General features: G+C 38.7%; 1 protein-coding gene across 6 annotated transcripts in view; it reads right to left on the bottom strand.

Annotated features, from left to right (window-relative positions):
• The window catches only part of CDKL5 (cyclin dependent kinase like 5), a 143898-nt gene that overhangs the window by 88233 nt on the left and 34779 nt on the right, over positions 1-20886 (bottom strand). For 5 of the 6 annotated variants that reach the window (XM_075429046.1, XM_075429083.1, XM_075429055.1 and 2 more), the window contains exons 2-3: positions 3346-3573; positions 2785-2819 (exon numbers count right to left, since the gene is read on the bottom strand). In XM_075429046.1, the coding sequence (XP_075285161.1) occupies positions 2785-2819; positions 3346-3409 (99 nt within the window). In that variant the 5' untranslated portion in view covers positions 3410-3573. Of the gene's footprint in view, positions 1-2784; positions 2820-3345; positions 3574-9975; positions 9997-20886 lie in introns of those variants that run through there. The other variant, XM_075429067.1, reaches the window with a different exon arrangement.

Here is a 20886-nt window from a genome sequence, read left to right as displayed (position 1 = left end):
ACAAACATCATCGTGCAACATATTTTTTTCTTCCTTTGTATACAAGTAGCTTTTCTTGATGCACAATCTTTGTTACCACGGTTTGGCAGAAATTCCTATTTTGAGCTACTTAGTGACCGGTTTTAGGCTTCACCTAAAACCCACTCATTTAGTTCACAACATCTTTGATGTCACAGGAATTAGGAATCTTCTTCCCTTTTCTTCCTCCCTTCCCATTAGAAGGGTGTTCCTCTGCAGCTCCAGTTCTAGCACGTTCATTCTGGCCAATGATCAATATCAGAGCCTTAAAATTTCTGTCTATAATTTGGATCTTCTCTGTCTTAAGGTAAATGAAAAATCTTGAGCAAATAGGCAGCATCTTTTCCAACCCTTACCATTCTATGATTCTATGATCTTTTCACATCTTCAAGATTCAATTCATACTGTCCCTCCAGCTCTTTTCCTTTATAGCCACAAGTAAATAATTATATTTATTATGATGCCTACAATTAAACATGAACTAAACCCTCGTGGCAATTATCAAATGTTTTCTTAAGAAACCTTGTATATCTAGGCAGCAAGCAGGACATGTCTGCTCTGAATCTGTGCAGTACCTGGCAAAAGAGCTGGGGACAGGTCTCTCAACTTATTTTACCAAGGCGTAAAAGGAAAAAACAACCAGGGGAAGGATGGGAAAAAGATGCATATCAAAGTTTAACTTTTAGATAGGTATTCTTTTTCAGGAACACAGATAGCCCCTGAAGTCATCTGCTCTTGGAGTTTGGGCGCAGCTTGCTTTAAGTAACTGAGAATCCTAAATCAATAAGCTTAAAACAGCAAGATACCTCACCTTTTCTTCAGATCTCCAAACACCAGAAAACCTAGGTCTTAGTAAACCCACCTTCTAGAAGCTTTAATAAATACCACTTTGTTTAGAACTTCAATACAGTTGTTTCAAGTTTGAAGCTGCAGAAAAAAAATGGTACGACTACCTAAAAATTCAGATCCTCACAAGCAATTCAGTGTCCTTACACAGGCTGTAGGAGGAAGCATCTCCCTCTGCTAAAGGAAAGCCTTTCCCTTCTAGTCATCTGGTACACTGTGAAGCATACTTACTGGAACTCAGACAACAGATTGCCCTGCCATTACACTGTATGCTTATGAGTACTGAACTCTTTCGGATGAGGACACGACTAAACGACATGCAGAGCTTAAATGTCACTCAGCAATGCAGGAAATCCTAGAAACTTCTTGAGTCTTGGTGATGTTGTCTTCCAAAAAGGCAGCTGCCTAGTATAAACTGTATTGTCACTATCTACATACTCTCAAACTATTCACTCTGGCTTATTATTCCGTAACTATCCAAAAAACACCCAATTTAACAAAACCATTCATAGTCTTCCCCAAGCCTGACAAGGCTTCAGCTTGAGATAGAGAACTTTGAAAGATCCTTTTTTGTTTTTTTTTTTTCTTTTTTTAAGAAATGTAATAGTGTAAGCCACTCCAAATTTAACTGTAGGTCCTGTGCAAAAGTCCTTCTGTATACATGCTAAAAGCCACCACAAGAACACAGGCCTGCACAGTGTTAACTTTTTCCAGAAAAAGTTATGAACTACATACAAAAATTTTTATATATTTTTGGATCACTAACAATGAATCATTCCATGACTCTGAATTGCTTTGCTTCAGAGAAGTAGAAGTTACTTTGCTGTCTTTGGAGCAGCAGTGTAGTCATATAGCAAAGTACTTCATGTCAGAGTTCCCTGTCGATGAGCAGCAAGTTCAGATATATCCAAATCACACATTAGTTAAAATAGCGTAGACACGTTGCAAGACATCATTTTTGTCTCAGATGATGCTTTTTCTTCCCTTTTTTACTTCTTGTTCCAGATTAAAATCAACAAGCGTAAAAGTCAGTGCTTTCTTACTAGCTTGATTGTCCAACAGCTGTAGAAATTCCACATGGACCCACTCCCTCCCCGTCCCAAGACAGGTAAGTGCTTATATAGCGGTATTTGGCAATTAATTTGACATTCTAATTGAGACTGCTTGATCATAAACTACATCCCAAAACAACCTTACCTTTTTTCCTTTTTTTTTTTTTTCCCAAAAACTTGCTTAGTTGAGATTAATGGAACATTAGTAATACTTCACATATTTCAGACAAATATTAAACACCAAAAAAATGGAGATTTAGTACTAGATGTAGCCATTTGCTCTGACAGTACTGCAGTTAAAAAACTGAATAACTGACTGCAAGGAAAAGCCCACCCCAGCTGCCACATCTCTTAGGGCTACAAGGATGGTGAGGGGACTGGAGCATCTATCCTACGAGGAGAGGCTGAGGGAACTGGGCTTGTTCAGCCTGAAGAAGAGAAGGCTGCGAGGGGACCTTATAAATGCCTACAAATATCTGAAGGGTGGGTGTCAGGAGGATGGGGCCAAGCTCTTTTCAGTGGTGCCCAGTGACAGGACAAGGGGCAATGGGCACAAACTGAGGCACAGGAAGTTCCGTCTGAACATGAGGAGGAACTTCTTCCCTCTGAGGGTGACGGAGCCCTGGAACAGGCTGCCCAGGGAGGTTGTGGAGTCTCCTTCTCTGGAGATATTCAAGACCCACCTGGACAAGGTCCTGTGCAGCCTGCTGTAGGTGACCCTGCTTCAGCAGGGGGGTTGGACTAGATGACCCACAGAGGTCCCTTCCAACCCCTACTATTCTGTGATTCTGTGATCTCAGTTCTCATCAAAAGACACTCTTTCACCCAAATACCAACATTCATCTCTGACTTTAAGCAATTTACTTACCTTGTGTCTGCATTTAAGTACAACGCCATAGGCTCCTGAAACAAAGAAGAAAAGAGATAAACCATCTCAAAGCAGGAAAAAAAAGAATCAAGATAAAACAGTCTTCAGTCACCTCCTAGCTACACAAATAATATTGTTCGCGGTATTATTATCCAGAACTTGCACATACAGGTACTGTACTAAATTTCTGTGCACTGAAATTTTACAGAAATTCCCTTAAAGTAACTGAATTTTAAAATGCTGAAATTATTTTTTAAAATATACCTGCAGAAAAGATTGATAACTTGCATCTCCCTAGTATCACTAAAGAGAAATCAATACAGTAAACCTTAAAAAAAACCAAAAAAAATCCCAAACTACAATATTATCCCATTTCTCTTCCTTTATTTTCATCTTCAAAACTTCTTCCATCTGAGAATGGAATTAGAAGGAGCTGTAGAGAATGAAATGATGTTCCTTAAAATCTACATAAAAGCAGTATTTTACAAATGAAAACCTACTACAATCAGGAGAACTAAGTCAAATCTATATAAAATTCTAATTCATTAAGATACTACTTACCTTCACCTACAACCCCAAGGATCTCAAATTTATTCATCACATTACCAATGTTAGGAATCTTCATCAAGACAAATTCCTCTTACGGTGAGAGCCACAAAACATGGCACAATAGGGAGCGTCCAAAGATTTTGCAAAAGGCAATTGTGAAAAGGCTCTTGGAAAAAAATTCCACCTTGATGACCCAGTCTTCTCACACCCTTTCTTAATTTCTAGGCAGTCGGTACCTTCCTGGGGAAAGAAGATAAAATAATGTAATTAGTACTTTGTTTTATTTCAGTAAGAGAGCACAGTGGTATATACGCATCACACCAATATTGTCTAACAAGTGTAACAGACAATTAATCTACTTCTACATTTTATGACCAGGAGATGTTAGCAGCATGTGTAATGGACAGAGCCTACTGAGAATAGATATATGACAGAACAGCTGGCCTTGTAATCCCATACTTAGGATGTCTATTACAATAATAGCTAACTTTGAGTTATTTTCTACTGGACAGAAGCAAACAAAAACATTGACAGAAACTACCTCAGTGAGCAAAAATACACCTGTAATTACTTATGTTCTCAGTTTGGTGTACGTTGACAGCTAGGTATAAAAACAAATTGTGTTTAGTAAATTTATTATTTGTCTACTGTAATGACAACAAGGATAAGGTAGAAAGAACACTAAATAGGAAAAATTCTTCTACTACTATTTTCTGTGATTATTTAAAAAAAATAAAGGAAACTATTTGCTAGACTAGCAGTCAGATTTAGAAAATTATTTCCATTATCAGCTCCAATGGAAATGTAATAAACAGTAAAAAACGGTTTTCAAAAATTTTTTTTTTCCTGTTTCCCTAATCAAGCAACTACACACAGGAAAAAGAACAAAGTTTTTTTGTGTCTGTCTGTGTTAGGCTCACTATGCATCTCCTACAATCTTTTAAGTCTGATAAACTAAACACACCAAAGTTGGGTTTTGGTAATTCAGACCACATTTTTTCCCCTAATATTAAAGGCATATATCCCACTTTTAAAAATGGGAAAAAAGCTAAAATAGCTTCACCATGAATTGGAAATATGTCATTTCCACAGTTCAGTGCTCCAAGAACTGGACTACTCATGAGGAACAAGCAGGCAGGACAGAAGTGAATTCATTTAATTGACTTATTGGGTGAGTGTGACCTCATGATACTAGGTTCAGCTCACACAAGCGGGAAGTCTCGTTGCTGTTTCACTGTAGGCGAGGGGTGCTGGCCAAAAGACCTGCGGTGACCAAGTCACACGTAACGGAAAGGACGACTCAAGGGTGAAGGGAAATCAAAATGACACCAGCCTCAGCAAGACACAGGAAGATAATTTGGGGCGTTCTGTTGTTTTTTGAAGCAATTTCAGAGTTAATCAATCACAGTATTTTGGAAACAAACTGAAAATAAAGCAGTGACTTCCAAATTAAAGCGATGGTTAAGGGGGTTTTGCTTGCTTTTGTTTTTAAAAAAGTTACCCACTCCTTAATGAATTATTTTAGTGGCTTAATTTACTGTTTTAATCTTTTTTTTTTCTTCACTTGTGAATTGTATAAAATACTCTTTCCTTTTCCTTCCATATATTCTCCTCCTATCTCATTTGGCATCTCCTTCTCACAAAAGCCTTTGTGCTTTTTGTCCAGGCTTTCTGCTTACAGTAACAAACTAAAAAAAAATGAGCTCCTGGAAAAGGAGGAGCATCTGCTCAGTTGCACCCATCAGCATGATAACAGAGCCTGCACTGGGCTGCTTCGGCTTTCTACTGAAACAGGCTGGTGCCAGGCACACGGGTGCAGCTGGCTGTCCCATGCTGCAGCTGAGTGACAGAAATACCACTACAAAGACCTCGAGAGAGACGTTAATGCCATAATGTAAGCAAGACACAAGAAAACAAGCCAGCCACATTTAGAACAGCAAAAATACTTGCCAGAAAGAACAGTCAGAAAACATATACTCTGCTTTCTGTTAGCACTATTCAGTAACACCACCAAATCCACTACTTCAGTTACCTACATCATTCATGGACAAGTCTTTCACGAAATTAGTTTGTGATAACATTCATTACTATCTGCTAATGCTATTAGTATACATTGTCTTTCTGCCTCACAGTGTACACAATACTTTTTTGATCCATGACAAAACAGTAAAGAAGCTTATTAGATAATGCATCAAAAACTCAAAAAAAAATTTCCTTGCAGTTTCCTATTTCACTTGTTCACAATTTCTAAATTTCTCATAAACTACTTCAAGCTACACAGGCCTGCAACTTGTGATCCACTACTTTTATTTTTCTATTTTTAAGACTTCTGCACATGTATTCAGTACATATCTTATTTTTAAATTGGGAAATAAAGGTTAGATTTGCAAGCAGCTGACCTTCCTTTCTGAAATTCAGTGCTACACATCTTCCCCTCCCCACCAATCATGCAGTTTCCCTTTCTACTTCATTAAAAGTAAGAGCCACAGAAAGCTGATCCGCTCGTTACACTGGTGCTCCTGGACTCATGGCACCTTGAGCAGCATTCACGCATAATTCCCTAAAAGCAAAAGCCTGTCAACTCACTTGTCAATGTTTGTTCACCATCAGTGACACACTTCGACTGGCCCAAAGAAACACACGAACCAGCTTCTCGTTCTCGCCAGAGTGCACCACGACTGACAGCAAAGGTAATCCAGATGCACAGACAGGGTGCCTACCAAAAGAAAACTGCACTTGAGCGGCCCACCCCTTCTGTGCTAGCTCTGGAGTCATCGTGCACAACTCTGCTGAGAGCACTTTATGAGAACCTAATCTTGAAACTGATAGCTAACGAAAAGATGACAAGTGGCATGCAGCAGTAGTGCTGATTCATACCCAGACACTTTTGTCCCAGATCTTTTGCCACCTTGCCTCAAGCAGGGCAGTAATTCAGATGAGTTGTCTTCTGCAACATTAGTGAACTCAGACTAGCCAGACCCATCTAATCCCTAGACAACATGTATACACTTGTTTGAGATCTTTGCCTTTGAAAGCTCCTCAAATACTGAGAAGAAACTGCTAAAAATACTTGCTCAGTAGCAGCACCCACTGAACTCTCTGGGATTTTCTGCTTTTGAAGAGGCACTGCCCTTGTCAATATTGTTTTTGAAATCGCCGATTCTTGCAGGCAATCTGGTAACATTAACTCAAACTCTACAAATGACAGTCTTGAGAATGGCAGAGTAACTGTAATAATAAAAATAAAGAAAAACTATAATCTAGATTTTTTAACTAAAAAAGCAATGTAAAAAAACCTTATCCATAGCAAGAATTACATTATTCTGCAAATTAGCGAAGACAGGCTGGATTCTTTCAAGCTGAACACTGAAAATAGCAAAGAAAACCTTATTAATAGCAACCACAATTTCATTCTTTGCACCATATAGGTCTGCTTTAATAAGTTGCCTGCTGGCTAGAGTGACAACGCTCGCAGAAGAGGAAATAAACCCATTCTTTACTTCTCAAAGGTTCTCAGTAGGGAAATAGCACTCATTCTCCTAACACCCCTTTCTGAGGCAACCAGATTCAAAACACATCAACAACTTATGAATTAAACCAACAGATCTCCAAGATGGTCTCTATGTTACCATGGCATTCTACAAAACGCAGAGTCAATTCAGCAAAACGAAACATCATGAAATGAACAACAACAAATTCGTTTTACTTAATCCAGAACTATAACATTGTGAGATTATAATAAAAATGTAGTTGTTTTACAATAGCATTTAAGGCTTACATGTAAAAAACAAAAACTGTATAAACATTCTGGGAATAAAAATACGGACTATTATAACATTACGGTACTGATCATTTGCATTTAAATTAAAACAATGGGGAAAACCCCTAGCTCTTCCTCATTTCCTTTTCCCTTCATTACTATTAAGAATTCCAGAGCATCACCCAAAAACATCCAATTTACCCACTCATTCCAAGGCCTCAACTGTAACTAAGAATGCTATTCATTATTTCATAATCAAGGTGGGAGAAACACTTTTTACATAGTTAAATCTTAATAGAGACATTTAGTGAGAACTATAGAAAACCTGAGGTAGACATTTGTCTTCACAAAAGTTTGGAGAAATAAAACTGTTGTAGAAATATACAGTTAGATTTGTATATCAGTACATCGCATATCAAGTATACAGTTCACGTCATACATCAAGACAGAAAGAGTGCAATTTGCACCCTGCTGAAGTCAGTTACAAACTTCTGACTTCAGTCATCCATTAGCTTCTAAACAAGCTTCTTGCCAGTAGGTAATACAACCCTCTTGCTCTCCAAAAACAAGAAGTAAACAATATTTTTATTTATTTATTATTTTTCCTCATTGAGAAGATACAACTAAGAATTTCTAGAGGCCAGGTACATTTTCGTCTGTTCACTAACAAAACAGTGGGTCAGTAAACAGGTGTACAGAACTTACACAATATAAGTATCTGTCTTTGATGGTTATGCATTAACCCAAACCCTGGCATGTCTTCTGCCATACAAGATACATACAGGAAAGGAAGCATTAACTGCCTCTATTAGTCATAATGTATCACTACTACAGCACCTCTTCCTTGCCCTCCCCTTTATATGTGTAGTTCTGTTTCCTGAGTTTTTCCAGGAAAACCCTAATTAAAGTTACAAGCACCTGATTCGGGGTTATAGCAGAATATACAAGTGACAGGGTTAGAAAATAGCTGGAGAAGGTTTTCTGGACTTACTGATCCAGAAGAATGCACCAGACGTATTATGAGGAATTACAGATTAGGAAGAACAAGTTCAGTATTTGAACAGCTGTGAGGAGGAAGCTACTAGCAATAGTCTGACTTTAAGCATGGAGAGAAAAATACAATCATATTACTAGTGAAGTGTTGCCAGTCTCACTCCTGCATTTGGAAAAAAACTACTGCTTGTTCTTTTGGCATTTTATGGAGGGACAGTAGACCTTCTTATGGGACAAGGTTCTGGAGGAAGAGCCATCAAGATTTCATAATACAAAGAAACTCACAATGTGGAAGTTGAAAAAATAAAAAGCCAAAGAAGAGACAAAAAGCAACAGGAACTTGCAATTAAGCATGCCATTTTTCATACTCTAAGCTTCAATCCATCCTCTTCTGCTCATAAAAAAAAATTAGGAATTAAAAGAACAGCTGGTGAAAACAACTCAAAAATTTAGAAAACTGTCAAATGTGAACAAATTATGTAAAAGCAAAACACCAAGGTTGTTTGCACAAACTCACAGGTTTTAAAATTCAGCTCCAGTAAGCTTTTATTGACATTGCGTATATCATCATTGGAACTTGACTTCACTGTGTTGGTTTTTGGAGTTGTTTTTCTTTTTTTTTTTTTTTCTTTTTTTTTTAAATAGCTGTTGATATACTGCAACCTGCAAACTAGTCTGGATGAGTTATACATCAAGAGAAGTCACTGTCACATAACTGGCCTAAAAGGCAGCATGCCACCATGGCAGCAGGGCCAGGGGTGCAGAGGGAGGGAAGAACCCGAACAAAGTTCCCATTCCAAAGCAAGCACACAACTAGCAAAAGGGTTGAATCAGCTTCCAACTATTAAAAATACCTGTTAGGTTAAATTCCTAAAGGAAAACAGAGCTTGAAGACCAGGGCACCAATAACTATTTGGTTTATTTTACATTGAACCGTGAGTGCTCTTCCTTTTGTATGCAAGTACAGATTCAAAAATAAATTCAGCTTGTCCTGGATATATGAATTAAGATTCACTTCTTTTAAAACTCAGGATTTCTGAGCTTCTCTAACAGCTGTGGCCAACTCAAAAAGAGTGGGTGCTTAGCAGGATGCTTCTAAGACCACAGTGACAAATAAGCAGACTGATTATCAAAGCGTTCAGTACAAAAGCAACTCCCATGAGTCATAACAGGACAGGAAAGACAATTTTGCTTCCATTTTAGTCTTCCTCTCTGATAAGAACCTTAACAAATAAGTCTATTGTGGGTGTGACAGCTTCTTATGAGGTTTATGCTGGTCCTTACGCATGCTGGGTGGTCTTTGCTATACCTGTAGCAGCTCTGAAGAAAAACCACCAGTGCTCAGAGGATAACACTCTTAACAGCAACCTGTTAAATCCAAAGCCTTTGCAGTTTCATCTGGCACATGAAGCCTGACACTTACACATTCACTTCTACTGAAGAGAAGTGCCCAGCATTTGAATTTGAAGTAAAAGCACACTTCTGCTTACCAAAATACCATAGGCAAAGGGGGCAGGGGGGGCAAGGAAAAAAAAAAAAAAATTTATTTTTTTTAGATAAAAGAATTTTTCTTTTTTTTTCAGATAAATGAATATCTTCCTGTGGAAGAAGCTAATATTTCTTTATCTGACACAATATTTGTTGTAGCCTCCTTGGAAGTTGGTTCCTTCATTTTAATCTTTCATTCTCTCCTCTCAGAACACCAGTAATACACAATATTGACTTGTCACATTGCTTACTATTTAGTCCCATATTATCTTTGACAATCTGCCATGAACTTCAAATCCCCAGGCTATAAAATAATATTACAGGCATAACTTTTTCATCTTTAACAATTACCCAAAAAAGCTACTATTTTCAAAGTGTTACACATACACATTAGGACTCACGTTGTGTTTCAATTCCCACATTTGTGTTTGAAGACTCATGCTTAGAAGAAGGAAAAAAGAGAAAAAAAGTGTTGAGCATAAAAGTCTTCCTCCTTTACCACACACTAAAAAAATAAAAGAGAGCACATTCAAAGTTTTGAGCAGAGGGAGTTCCTGTCCAAGAACAGTACAATATATTACCTTTAAGGGAACACATCAGAAGCGCTGAGCAGTCAGTCAGTTGAAGGACTGCTCTAAAGTTTGAGCTCAGCAGGGTATTTGTGGAAAAAAAGGGCCTCTCCAGTTCCTCCATCCTGCTCTCCGGTCCCTCTATTCTCTGGCAGCCTACTGTCAAAAAGCCCACTGCCAGATTCCTCTCCACAATGGCAGCAGCCACTAACCGTGCCCCAGCAGCCCTACGCCGCCACGCTGGCAGCAGACAAAACAGCAGATGCAAAAGACCTGGGCACTTAGAAAAAAGTCCTCTGATGCATCGCTAACTGGATCAGCCACCGAATCGTTCACATGCGCACACACAAAGCATACTGGAGATTTTAAAAGACTGTCTCCTAACAAAAAAAGACTGAAGTTCTTCTAACCTGACAAACTTTCTCCCTCCTACCAACCCAGTTTTGCCTTCATTGTTCTAAAAATAACTCCCATTCACATCCTGAAAGTCAGATGTTCCTCTCTGCACTGGCTTTGGCTGGGATGGAGCTTTCTCATAAAAGAACAGAAAGGAAAGGTGAATATAAAGTATTTATAGATAGCAAATGAATGCTGAAACCAAATTCTGTGGGCATTTAATGCAGATCAAAATAACCACAATGACTACTCTGCCTTGTAATCTTCAAACATATCATCAAGTACAGATTACTGGTTCCCTATTCAAAGTAAAAAGAAAAAAAACCCAAGAAATCACTTTTTCCTTTAAAAGGGCATACCAAAGATACAGAACAAACAAAAATGTGAGGGGGGAGCCACCCAAAATTTCATAGTAAATTAATAAGAAAACACAATACATGCAAATGAACAGAATTACATTCTAACTACACTGTAAAAATTATTTGTCATTTCTTCTTCATGAGTTTTCCATGCAAACAGAGACATTTGATTTAAATAAGACTGATCTATGTTCAACAAAGTTAACCTTGCAAAGAATGCCATCAGAAGTTTTCAATAAAGGACAAAAAGAAGCCAATCTATTACTAGCTGTCCTAACACCCAAAGGCAGGTCATTTCAAGAAGAAATTCACATTAATATGCAAGCATATGTCCAGGAAACATTTAAAGAAACAACTCAAAGGCTTTTCACAACTGGTTCTTCTTTCACAAAAGTCATTGCAAGTGATTAAACCACACAAAGGGCAAATGGCGTGCAGTGGTGGTCTTCGGGCAGGGGTGGGGGGGGGGTGGGGGGGTGTTGGGGCTTTTTTTTGCTTCTTTTGGGTTTGCTTTTTATTTTTCTTTAATTAGAAAATAACTCTCTAACTCCATCAACCTCAAAGTAGCTTGCATCAAAAAAACCTGAAGAAATTGAAATCTGTAGAAACAAGTCTCCATACAAAGTTTCATCTTAATGAAGATATTGCTACTATTTCAATGTGTGAAAGTCTATTACAAGACATGTGCTCCAATAACAGTAAGTACAAATAATACTGAAAATATTTGAATGTGCTTATTTTAACGCTTCATAGACTTTTTAAAATGTCTGTTATCACAGTAACTAAACACTAACCACATTTAAATAAAAGGTGAGGTTTTTCCACACTTTCTAGTTGAAAAAACCTGCCTGTTGATTTATTCACCTGTGTAAGTTTAAGTCAAACACAAGTCAAGAAGACTAATCTCCAAAGTGGCTCAGACTGCATTAAGACCTTATGACCACTCTAATAAGGTGAAGTTCAATAAAAAAAGATTCACATTCCAGAGAAAGAGAAGAGAGAGAGAGAAGAGAGAGATCCCAACAATTCCTCTCAATTAACATAAGCTTCCTTGAAACAGAGGATGAAAGCTTTGAGTCTTCTCAAATGCAGCACCACAGAAGCAGCAGCAGCAGCCTACCAGGTACTAAGGACAATTCTAGTGAGGACTCTGAACATTAAACCAAAAACCCTGAAATAAACTTTGCAGTGGATTTGCACTGAAGACAAAGAACGTACAGCAACAGAGCAATCAGCTTGTGCTGTCAGGACAGATGCCCTCATGCTGAGCCACCTAGAACACCTTCAGGTTGGGGAACTACAGTCTGCTGAGTAAATTACTGCAAACATACCTGAAAGATCTGTTAAGGTCACCAAGTCAATCTGCAAAACGTGTAAACAGCTTTGCAGTGGAGAAAAAAAAATACAGAAACAAACCCACAAATTTAATTTAGTGATCTCATCTAAAAGCACCAAGAATCAACTTGAAAATAGTCAGGCAAAGCAGCAAAGACCAGAATACTCTTCTTTTGCACAAGATCATATGCTTACATCCACCACTAACTGCATCAGTGAATGCATATTAATAAAGAGTTCAGCTGTATACAAGAAAAGACAGGCTGGGAGCAGCATTTATTCACAATCATTCATATACCATTTGTTTCACCTAAACAAAATCTAGAGTTCTATTGAAATTATAGTGAAACCGAGTGGTGGTGGGGAAAACAAGCTGTTGTGATTTTTATCTGCTTTTGAATATTTATATTCAAAAAACTCCTCAATGATCAAAAGATCCACATTCATCTCATACAGCATGAAATAAAACTACTATAATGAGAATAGTTCAGAGCTTGTCAGCTTAAAAACTGTAAAATCTCGTGGCTGTGGATATAAAACAACCAGAGTATTAGCTAAAGCAGAAGTGCTTTTTCAGCAAGAAACAAGCAAGCCACCATTGCGCTTCAAATTGTGAAGATGCAAGGGAACTCCAGGCTGGAAGACCCCTACTGGTATCAGCACATTACAAGGCCGGGGGCAGTTCGGCTACAAGGAAACCGGGAGAAGAAGGACCTTCAATAAAGACGAAAGGACACTGAGAAACCAGCAACGTAATTCTAAAGGCTGACAGTCTGCCATCCCATACATGCTACCCAAGCATTGAGGTGGATCACAGCAAAGCTGAACACGATCCCTGCAACCAGGCTTGGAGCACTGGAGAGACTTATTCCCTTAAAGAGACCATTTGAGAAAAGTACTGAAACGTATAGAATACTTCCCCCGTATACCCTTGCCCTTACACTATCAATTTCAGCTACAGTGGAAAAATTATTTGCTTTTTCTAAACTCGGTATCTCTAATTCAGTATAAGAACAGATGAAATTCTGATTATTATTTCTCAAACTTAAAGGACTCCAAAGTCCCTATTATGAAACCTAATCGCAAAGACTTATAATCACTCACAAGGTTCATTTTTCCTCTCCTGTTCATTTCAACTGCTAGATGCATTCTTGGGTCTTGCCTTTAATCAGATGTTAAGCTCTTTGATACAAAAAGTTTTTTTGCTATGCTGACGGCCTCTGGGTGTTGTTATAAGTTATAAAGACGTAATGTTTGAAACCATACTATTGTACTCGTTCTTTGCATGAACAGAATTGCTATGGTAAAATACAAGTCTGGAGGTGAATGAAAGCCTCACCAGATGACTCAGTAAAAAACTTCAAAAACATTAGAAGCCCATTTGATTCATCTCTGGAAACAGGATGTGGTAATGTATTTTTTTAAATAATAAACAATGCTGTTTTAATGCCAGTCTACATAATGACTTTAAAAAATAAAATCGAGTAAAAGGTTCTCTTGCAATTTCAGCCTAGTGGTTTCTATTAGTTATAAAAGAAAAAAATGTATTTTAAATCTCACATAACATGAAAACTATTCTCACAATTAAAAGTATGAACGTTCAGACAAACTTTCTTAATACATATGCAGCCTGTACTTGTTTTATACCTTCATCCACCACCACCAACATACTGGCAAAACAGACATATCCAACAAACAGTACTTAACCATAATTTTTGTCAAAAAGTTTAGTATTTAAAATCAAAGCCCAATGAAAGAATACCACAGCCCTAGTCAACATTATTATTCTGGCAAAAAAGTCTCTAAGTGGAAGAGTTTTCTACAGAAAGACACAAGCTACCTCAAAAAAAAAAAACAGTGGAAAACTAGTATTAAGAAGTTAGTTACTACAAAGTGAAGAATCATCCAGATCAGAAGTTTACGTATCAGTTGAAAAATATTTCAACATAATGAGGAAATGGCAGGTGCATGGCCTTTCTGCGAAGCAGACTGCTTCACAAGTGCCAACAGAGCTTCTCTCTGGTACGCTGATGACTTCTGGCATGACAGATTCCCATGGCAGCACAGGCATGTCTGGATACGTAAGTGACCCAAAGAAGGACCTGAAAAACAGGTCTTCAGAAAAGACAGATGCATCTAAACAGTAAACAATGTTGGCAGGCCTACCAAAGGAAAGGTAATAAAAAGAAGCTCATAAACCTGATTTTCATCCTTCACGCGCTTCTCTGTCCTTTCAGTCTTCTAAGTTTAATTACAGAGTGGAGAGGGTGTGGGGAGGAGAAGGGCAGAAAACAGGCAAGGCCATGCCCCTGGCAAAGGGCAAGAAGGGTGGGTGAGAGACGAAGAGCAGGGAAGCTACTCCAGGGAGTCAGGGAAGATGACAGTGAAAGGCTGGCATATGGGGAAGTTCTAGAACGAAAGAAAAGAGGAAAACAAAAATCTAAGGAGAAGATGCTTCAGGCATGAGCAATGAGTTCATCATGAGATTCGAGCCATATATTAGCTTACAAAAAAATACAGGCTTGCAGCACCCAAAAGTCAGTACTTGCATAACTGACTTTCCTGTTTCTAATGTATCTAGTTGCTTCTTGTATAAATAGTCTTGTAACATTAAGGGAAACAGAAGTAATATGGGAGATGTGAACATAAGACTCTACTCCCAGTAAATAATTATTATTTATTTCCTGTAAAATCAAAGTAGAAAACCTAAGAAAATATGGGCTGGCAACAGTATAGAGCATACCATGTCTCAGGGCAGTAAAAAGAACTTCCTGAAGTTCAGTTAAACCTAGTGAGAGAGGCTGCTGGGGAGCTTCCGAGGCGAAAGACTCTTCAAATCCAAAAAGATGAAACAGCCGTCTCTTGTTTGCAGTAAGCAAGTTGTACAAAACCATATACATACAATGAGAGGCCTCAACATTGGTCATCAAGAAACGAGAACAGAATGGGCGCACATCAAGACATTTCATCATCCACCTCAGGCAGTAATCGCACAGCAGCAGCACACTGACCCTGTGCCCAACCCAGCACACGCAACCAAAGAAGCCACCGTCCAACAAGCAGGGACAACGCATAAGGTTATAGTTTTAACGGCAGCATATTATTTATGTCCACTAATACTCTCTTTGTGCCTTTCCAACACTGGAAGAGTAATCTCCACTTTTCTTTGTAACCCAGATAGAATAGGGGATATACTATTTATTCAGAAAAAAAAAAGTCAGAAGTAAGTCTTCTAATCTTCTTTAGGTTATAACACTTTCTTTGCTGCTGAGACTGCACACTAAACCAATTTAAATGCAAGTTTAACACTTATGCCTGTTGTGGTGCTAGGTATGCATTTCCTATTCCCATCTACTTGCATCTCAAACAATCCCCACCCAACCAAACCAACCCACCAAAACATCAATTTACAGAGCTGAATACCTACTGCTAGAGAGGAATTTTTGTATTTTATAGGAGACTTCCCTTCTGTCCCCAGTGAACAGAACTAAAAGACGATCAAGTAATGTAAGAGTCTCCATCCTGACCTGGAATTTCAAAGATGGATGTTAAATATATTTCATAGTCTATTTCCATCCATTTTTCAACTGATCAGAATACTTAGTAGTTTAGAATAACTCCATTTCTCTGCTTGCATTCTCATTTTTTCTTAAAAAAGCAAAATACTTTCAAGACAATTTGCACAACAGCATTTTACAGCAAAACAGAGCTAAAGTATTTTTTCCCACTGTAAGGTATTTACTAGACTGCAGTAATTCTCTCAGCACTTTTAAAGCTTGAAACACACCTTCCATTGAATGCTATGAGTCAGTTTTAATGACAGTGTTATGTATTACTGCTCTGCAGCTTATGCAAGAGAATGAATTTGCATTAAGTACCCAACTTTAGAAGCCACCTTCTCTTCTCTATTGTTAATACTGAATAATGGTAAAAATAGGCTATATTCCCTGCCTGCTTTCTTATTGTTCTAGAAGAATAAATCTAATTAGCTGCCTGTAATGTAAAATGGACATAAAATTTGTTATTCTTATCTTATGGATATGTACTTTTTTGCATAAAGCCAGTATACAGAAAAAATATAAAGAGTAATGACAGCTTTCATATTGAGTACAATTCCAAACTTGTAGTGCAGTGTTACCTGACTTGTGTTATTCTTCTCCCTTACCCTCTTCACAGGAGAATTTACAACAAACCCTTTAAATTACTTCATCTGCAAGTAACCTACCAGTTAACTTCACAAGGAGAAGGATAAAACAGTCCAATACGCTAATTAAAGAGAGAAAAAAAAAGAGTAAAAATTATCAACTAGCTTAGCGATTAACTTTTGAAGACTGTCACTGCTGTCATCAGGGGGGTGGATGCAACAGCTTTGGCTTTTTCAAGAAATTCAACAAGAAAAAGTTATAATGCAACATCTCTTGCAATCACAGGTCATCTAGTCCAAGCAACAGTCCAACGTAGATATGCTTTTCCTTCATTTGCTTTGTCCCCTTGCTTGAAATCCCCCAAACCCCTCACCTCCCTAGAACAGTACATTACACCTATGTTGGGTTTTTTTTTTTTTTGATTGAAAACATGATTACAATTCACTCAGCTTGACAAAATGCGGATTTCACAGAATCACAGAATGTTCAGGGCTGGAAGGGACCTCTGTGGGTCATCTAGTCCAACCCTCCTGCCGAAGCAGGGTCACCTACAGCAGGCTGCACACGACCTTGTCCAGGCGGGTCTTAAATATCTCCAGAGAAGGAGACTCCACAACCTCCCTGGGCAGCCTGTTCCAGGGCTCCGACACCTTCAGAGGGAAGAAGTTCCTCCTCATCTTCAGATGGAACTTCCTATGCTTCAGTTTGTGCCTATTGCCCCTTGTCCTGTCGCTGGGTACCACTGAAAAGAGTTTGGCCCCATCCTCCTGACACCCACCCTTGATGTATTTATAAGCATTTATTAGGTCCCCTCGCAGCCTCCTCTTCTTGAGGCTAAACAAGCCCAGCTCCCTCAGCCTCTCCTCATAGAAGAGATGCTCCAGTCCCCTCACCATCCTCGTAGCCCTCTGCTGGACTCTCTCCAGTAGCTCCTCATCTTTCTTGAAGTGGGGAGCCCAGAACTGGACACAGCACTCCAGATGAGGCCTCACTAGGGCAGTGTAGAGGGGAAGAAGAACCTCCCTCGACCTGCTGGCCACACTCCTCCTAATGCATCCCAGGATCCCATCAGCCTTCTTGGCAGCCAGGGCACACTGCTGGCTCATGGTCAACCTGTCGTCCACCAGGACGCCCAGGTCCCTCTCCGCAGAGCTGCTCTCCAGCAGGTCAGCCCCGAGCCTACACTGGTCCATGGGGTTGTTCCTCCCCAGGTGCAGGACCCTGCACTTGCCCTTGTCAAGCTCCATCAGTTTCCTTTGCGCCCAACTCTCCAGCCTGTCCAGGTCTCACTGAATGGCAGCACAGCCTTCCGGTGTATCCACCACTCCTCCCAGTTTTGCTTCATCAGCAAACTTGCTGTACACTCTATCTCTTCCTCCAGGTCACTGATGAGTAAGTTGAACAAGACTGGGCCCAGTACTGTCCCCTGGGGGACATCACTAGTTACAGGCCTCCAACTAGACTCTCTGCCACTGATGACAACCCTCTGAGCTTTGCCATTCAGCCAGTTCTCAATTCACCTCACTGTCCACTCATCTAGCCCACACTTCCTGAGGAATACCCGATGAGGTTGTTATGGGAGACAGTGTCAAAAGCCTTGCTGAAGTCTAGGTAAACAACATCCACTGCTCTCCCCTCATCTACCCAGCCCATCATGCCGTCGTAGAAAACTAACAGATTGGTCAAGCATGATTTCCCCTTGCTGAATCCATGTTGACTCCTGATAATATACACCCACAAGTAGCTATACAGAAAGACACAGTTAATGGTTTTTTCTTCTCTACATATTATATACACATACTGAAAAATGTACACATGCATGCACCTACTTCTAATGACAGGGGACAAATTCCTCCCTTCAGTACATTTATTTTCTTAGACCTGCAGCTAAATTATCACCTTTCTTTGTTGAAAATGAATGTGAATAAATTGGATTACCTCTTCTACTCTCTCTACTTTCTGGAAAAGAATCATACATAAGCCAAAAGCTTCCTCCAAATCAGAACTTCCTCTCTTTTTAGCAGTTTTAAGCAGATCTCAAATTGCCCAAGCAAGAAAAGCATCATTTATTTTTAGTATAAGTTCACAAGTTGAACTCTGCAAGAAAGAAGAATGGGTCTGATGGATATTGTCATGGCTGGAAGATCTGCCTCAAAAGGCTAAGCCATTACAGTAATAAATGAGACCTTTTCAGTGCAGAAAAAGCGCCAAGAAAACCAAGAGAAAACCAGATCTCACACACACCTGTGGACTGGAAGACCAATACAGACAACCGCTTTCTGAAAGCTGTACATGGAAAACCATTGTAAAATAAAGCAACACTCTGGACTGAAGAAATTACACATTTACAAAGCTGTAAAGATAGCAGCTTATGAATTAACAAAGGAACCGCACCTGCATGAGGTATAACAGATACGTGCATCACACCACAATCTGCTAGAATCTGAGTAGCAGGTAAGAGATTTGCCCAGCACACTGGAGAACGATAGTCACTTTAATGAAGACAACTGTAAGGAAAACGTCAACTGTCTCCAGCACTAAAAGAGGCAATTTCTCAAAATACGAAGACTGTCATTGTTGCCCTGAGATGTGAAAGCAAATTATACTGCCATTTTTATTAATTTGCAATTAAAAACAGAGATGCAGAATCTAATACCATTCTCATCTTGTTTGGGGGTGTGAGGAGGAGGTATCAGCCCTTTTCTTTTACTTATGTAAAAGCAAGCCTTCTCTTTTTTTTTTTCTTCCCTTACAAGAACTTCTCCTTATAGTACTTGAATCTGCTCCAATAATAAGCTCTCAATTCACTTCAGAAATATATTCTTTCTTGGCAAGCTGAGAACTTGGCCAACTTAGAACTTCAATAATTTTGTATCCTTAGCTCCAGTGGTGGTGAAATACAATGATCTTACTTCCAGTTCAACCTGTAAGCAGCAGTAGCAGCTAATCAATACTAGAAATAGAACATGGAATATGGTTAACTCCAGGCATTCTGAAAAACTCACCAGCACACGTTAACACATACATCCATCACACAAGAAAAAGTTCAGCAAAATATTTAGTCCAAGATTCACAAATATTCATACCACAAACAAAAGCAAGTATTTTAAGTCTGCTGAAAGAAGTGCTGACGGACTTTATCTAAACACTATTATGTTAATTTGTGTTCAGTATATACTTTTATTAATAACTAAAAAACTGAATGTCAAATGTCATTATTAGGAAGACAAGTATATTTGCACCCAAAAACCTGCAGCAATAAGATTTTGCAATACTTGATTCCAAAAGCAGAAGTAAAAGACTTATCTTCACTCACTTTTGAAACCCACTTGCCTCAAAAAATAGTTTGTATCCTGTTCTTTTGTACAAGAACAGGGAAATCCCCTCCCCAGACACACTGTGTATATAGGCAAGCTCTGGTCAAAGCTGTTTGTAAACTTGTGTCTACTTCCTCAGCAAGCATGCTGAAATAAATGTTTAGTAAAAATAAAAAGGAGAAATAGTATTTAACCCTGTATCAAGCATCCAACTAAAGTGGCAAACCATTAAACTTTTCAAGTTCAAGAATTTAGGAGACTAAAAGTTTAGGCATAATACAATATTTATTTCAGTTCTAACAAAGGTAAAGTGCCCACTGACCAAATGTAATTCATATGAAACCCCAGAATTTAACTGATGTCCTTTTAGCAGTTCTTTGCCCAATGTAAATTTATCCAGCTTAGTTTATGTAAACTGTTTGGACACAGAATCCGCCAGTTTGAATTTGGCAAGGAAAGCATGCTTTTAATATGTAAAGCATGATTTATTTTCATTTCTAACCTAATTAGTTAAAAATAAGTTTTGCAATACTAGATTTAGACTAAACTGAAAAATCAAGATTTTCCCTAATAACATTTATACAATATTTACAGGTATCAAGAATATTTTAGAGAAAATCTGCTGCCATGAGAAGTCAAATCTGTCTAGTACTGAAAAAATTCTTTATAGTAAGATTATGTAAAGTACTTAGGAAAAGCCTATAAACCAAAGCCACCACAATATAAAGCATCAACCACTGGCTGTGTTCCAGTTCATTCACAGGCATAGAGCTGCAGCATTCACCACCCTCACTAGCAAGCTACCAACTGACAAGAGTGAGGACCCCTGCACCCACACCCTGCCAAAGTACTGACCACCATGTTGATCTCAAAACACCATTTCTCCTCACTCAGAGCTTCAAGTACTAACAACAGAAACCCAGGATTACTTCAGTTTTTCTTTTAGATCTAATCCAAGTCAGTTTTTGAGACAAATAAATATGTTTTTATCCTCAAAAAAGCCTTCCCGGAGGGTTACACCAACTCGGCACACGAATCACTGAGAACTGAAAAGCAAGGCACAGCTGTGTCACTAGAGGCTCTGAGGTCTATTATAAATTCCACACAAATGAAGCCAAAACCTTGATAAGCCTTCAACTAACACCAACCAATTAACTTCCACATAGCAACTCAAGGCAATGGGAAATAAGA

The sequence above is a fragment of the Opisthocomus hoazin genome, chromosome 1, assembly GCF_030867145.1.
Source record: "Opisthocomus hoazin isolate bOpiHoa1 chromosome 1, bOpiHoa1.hap1, whole genome shotgun sequence".
Lineage (NCBI taxonomy): Eukaryota > Metazoa > Chordata > Aves > Opisthocomiformes > Opisthocomidae > Opisthocomus > Opisthocomus hoazin.
The sequence above is the reverse complement of the archived record's forward strand: the minus strand, read 5'-3'. Positions and strand labels throughout refer to the sequence as shown.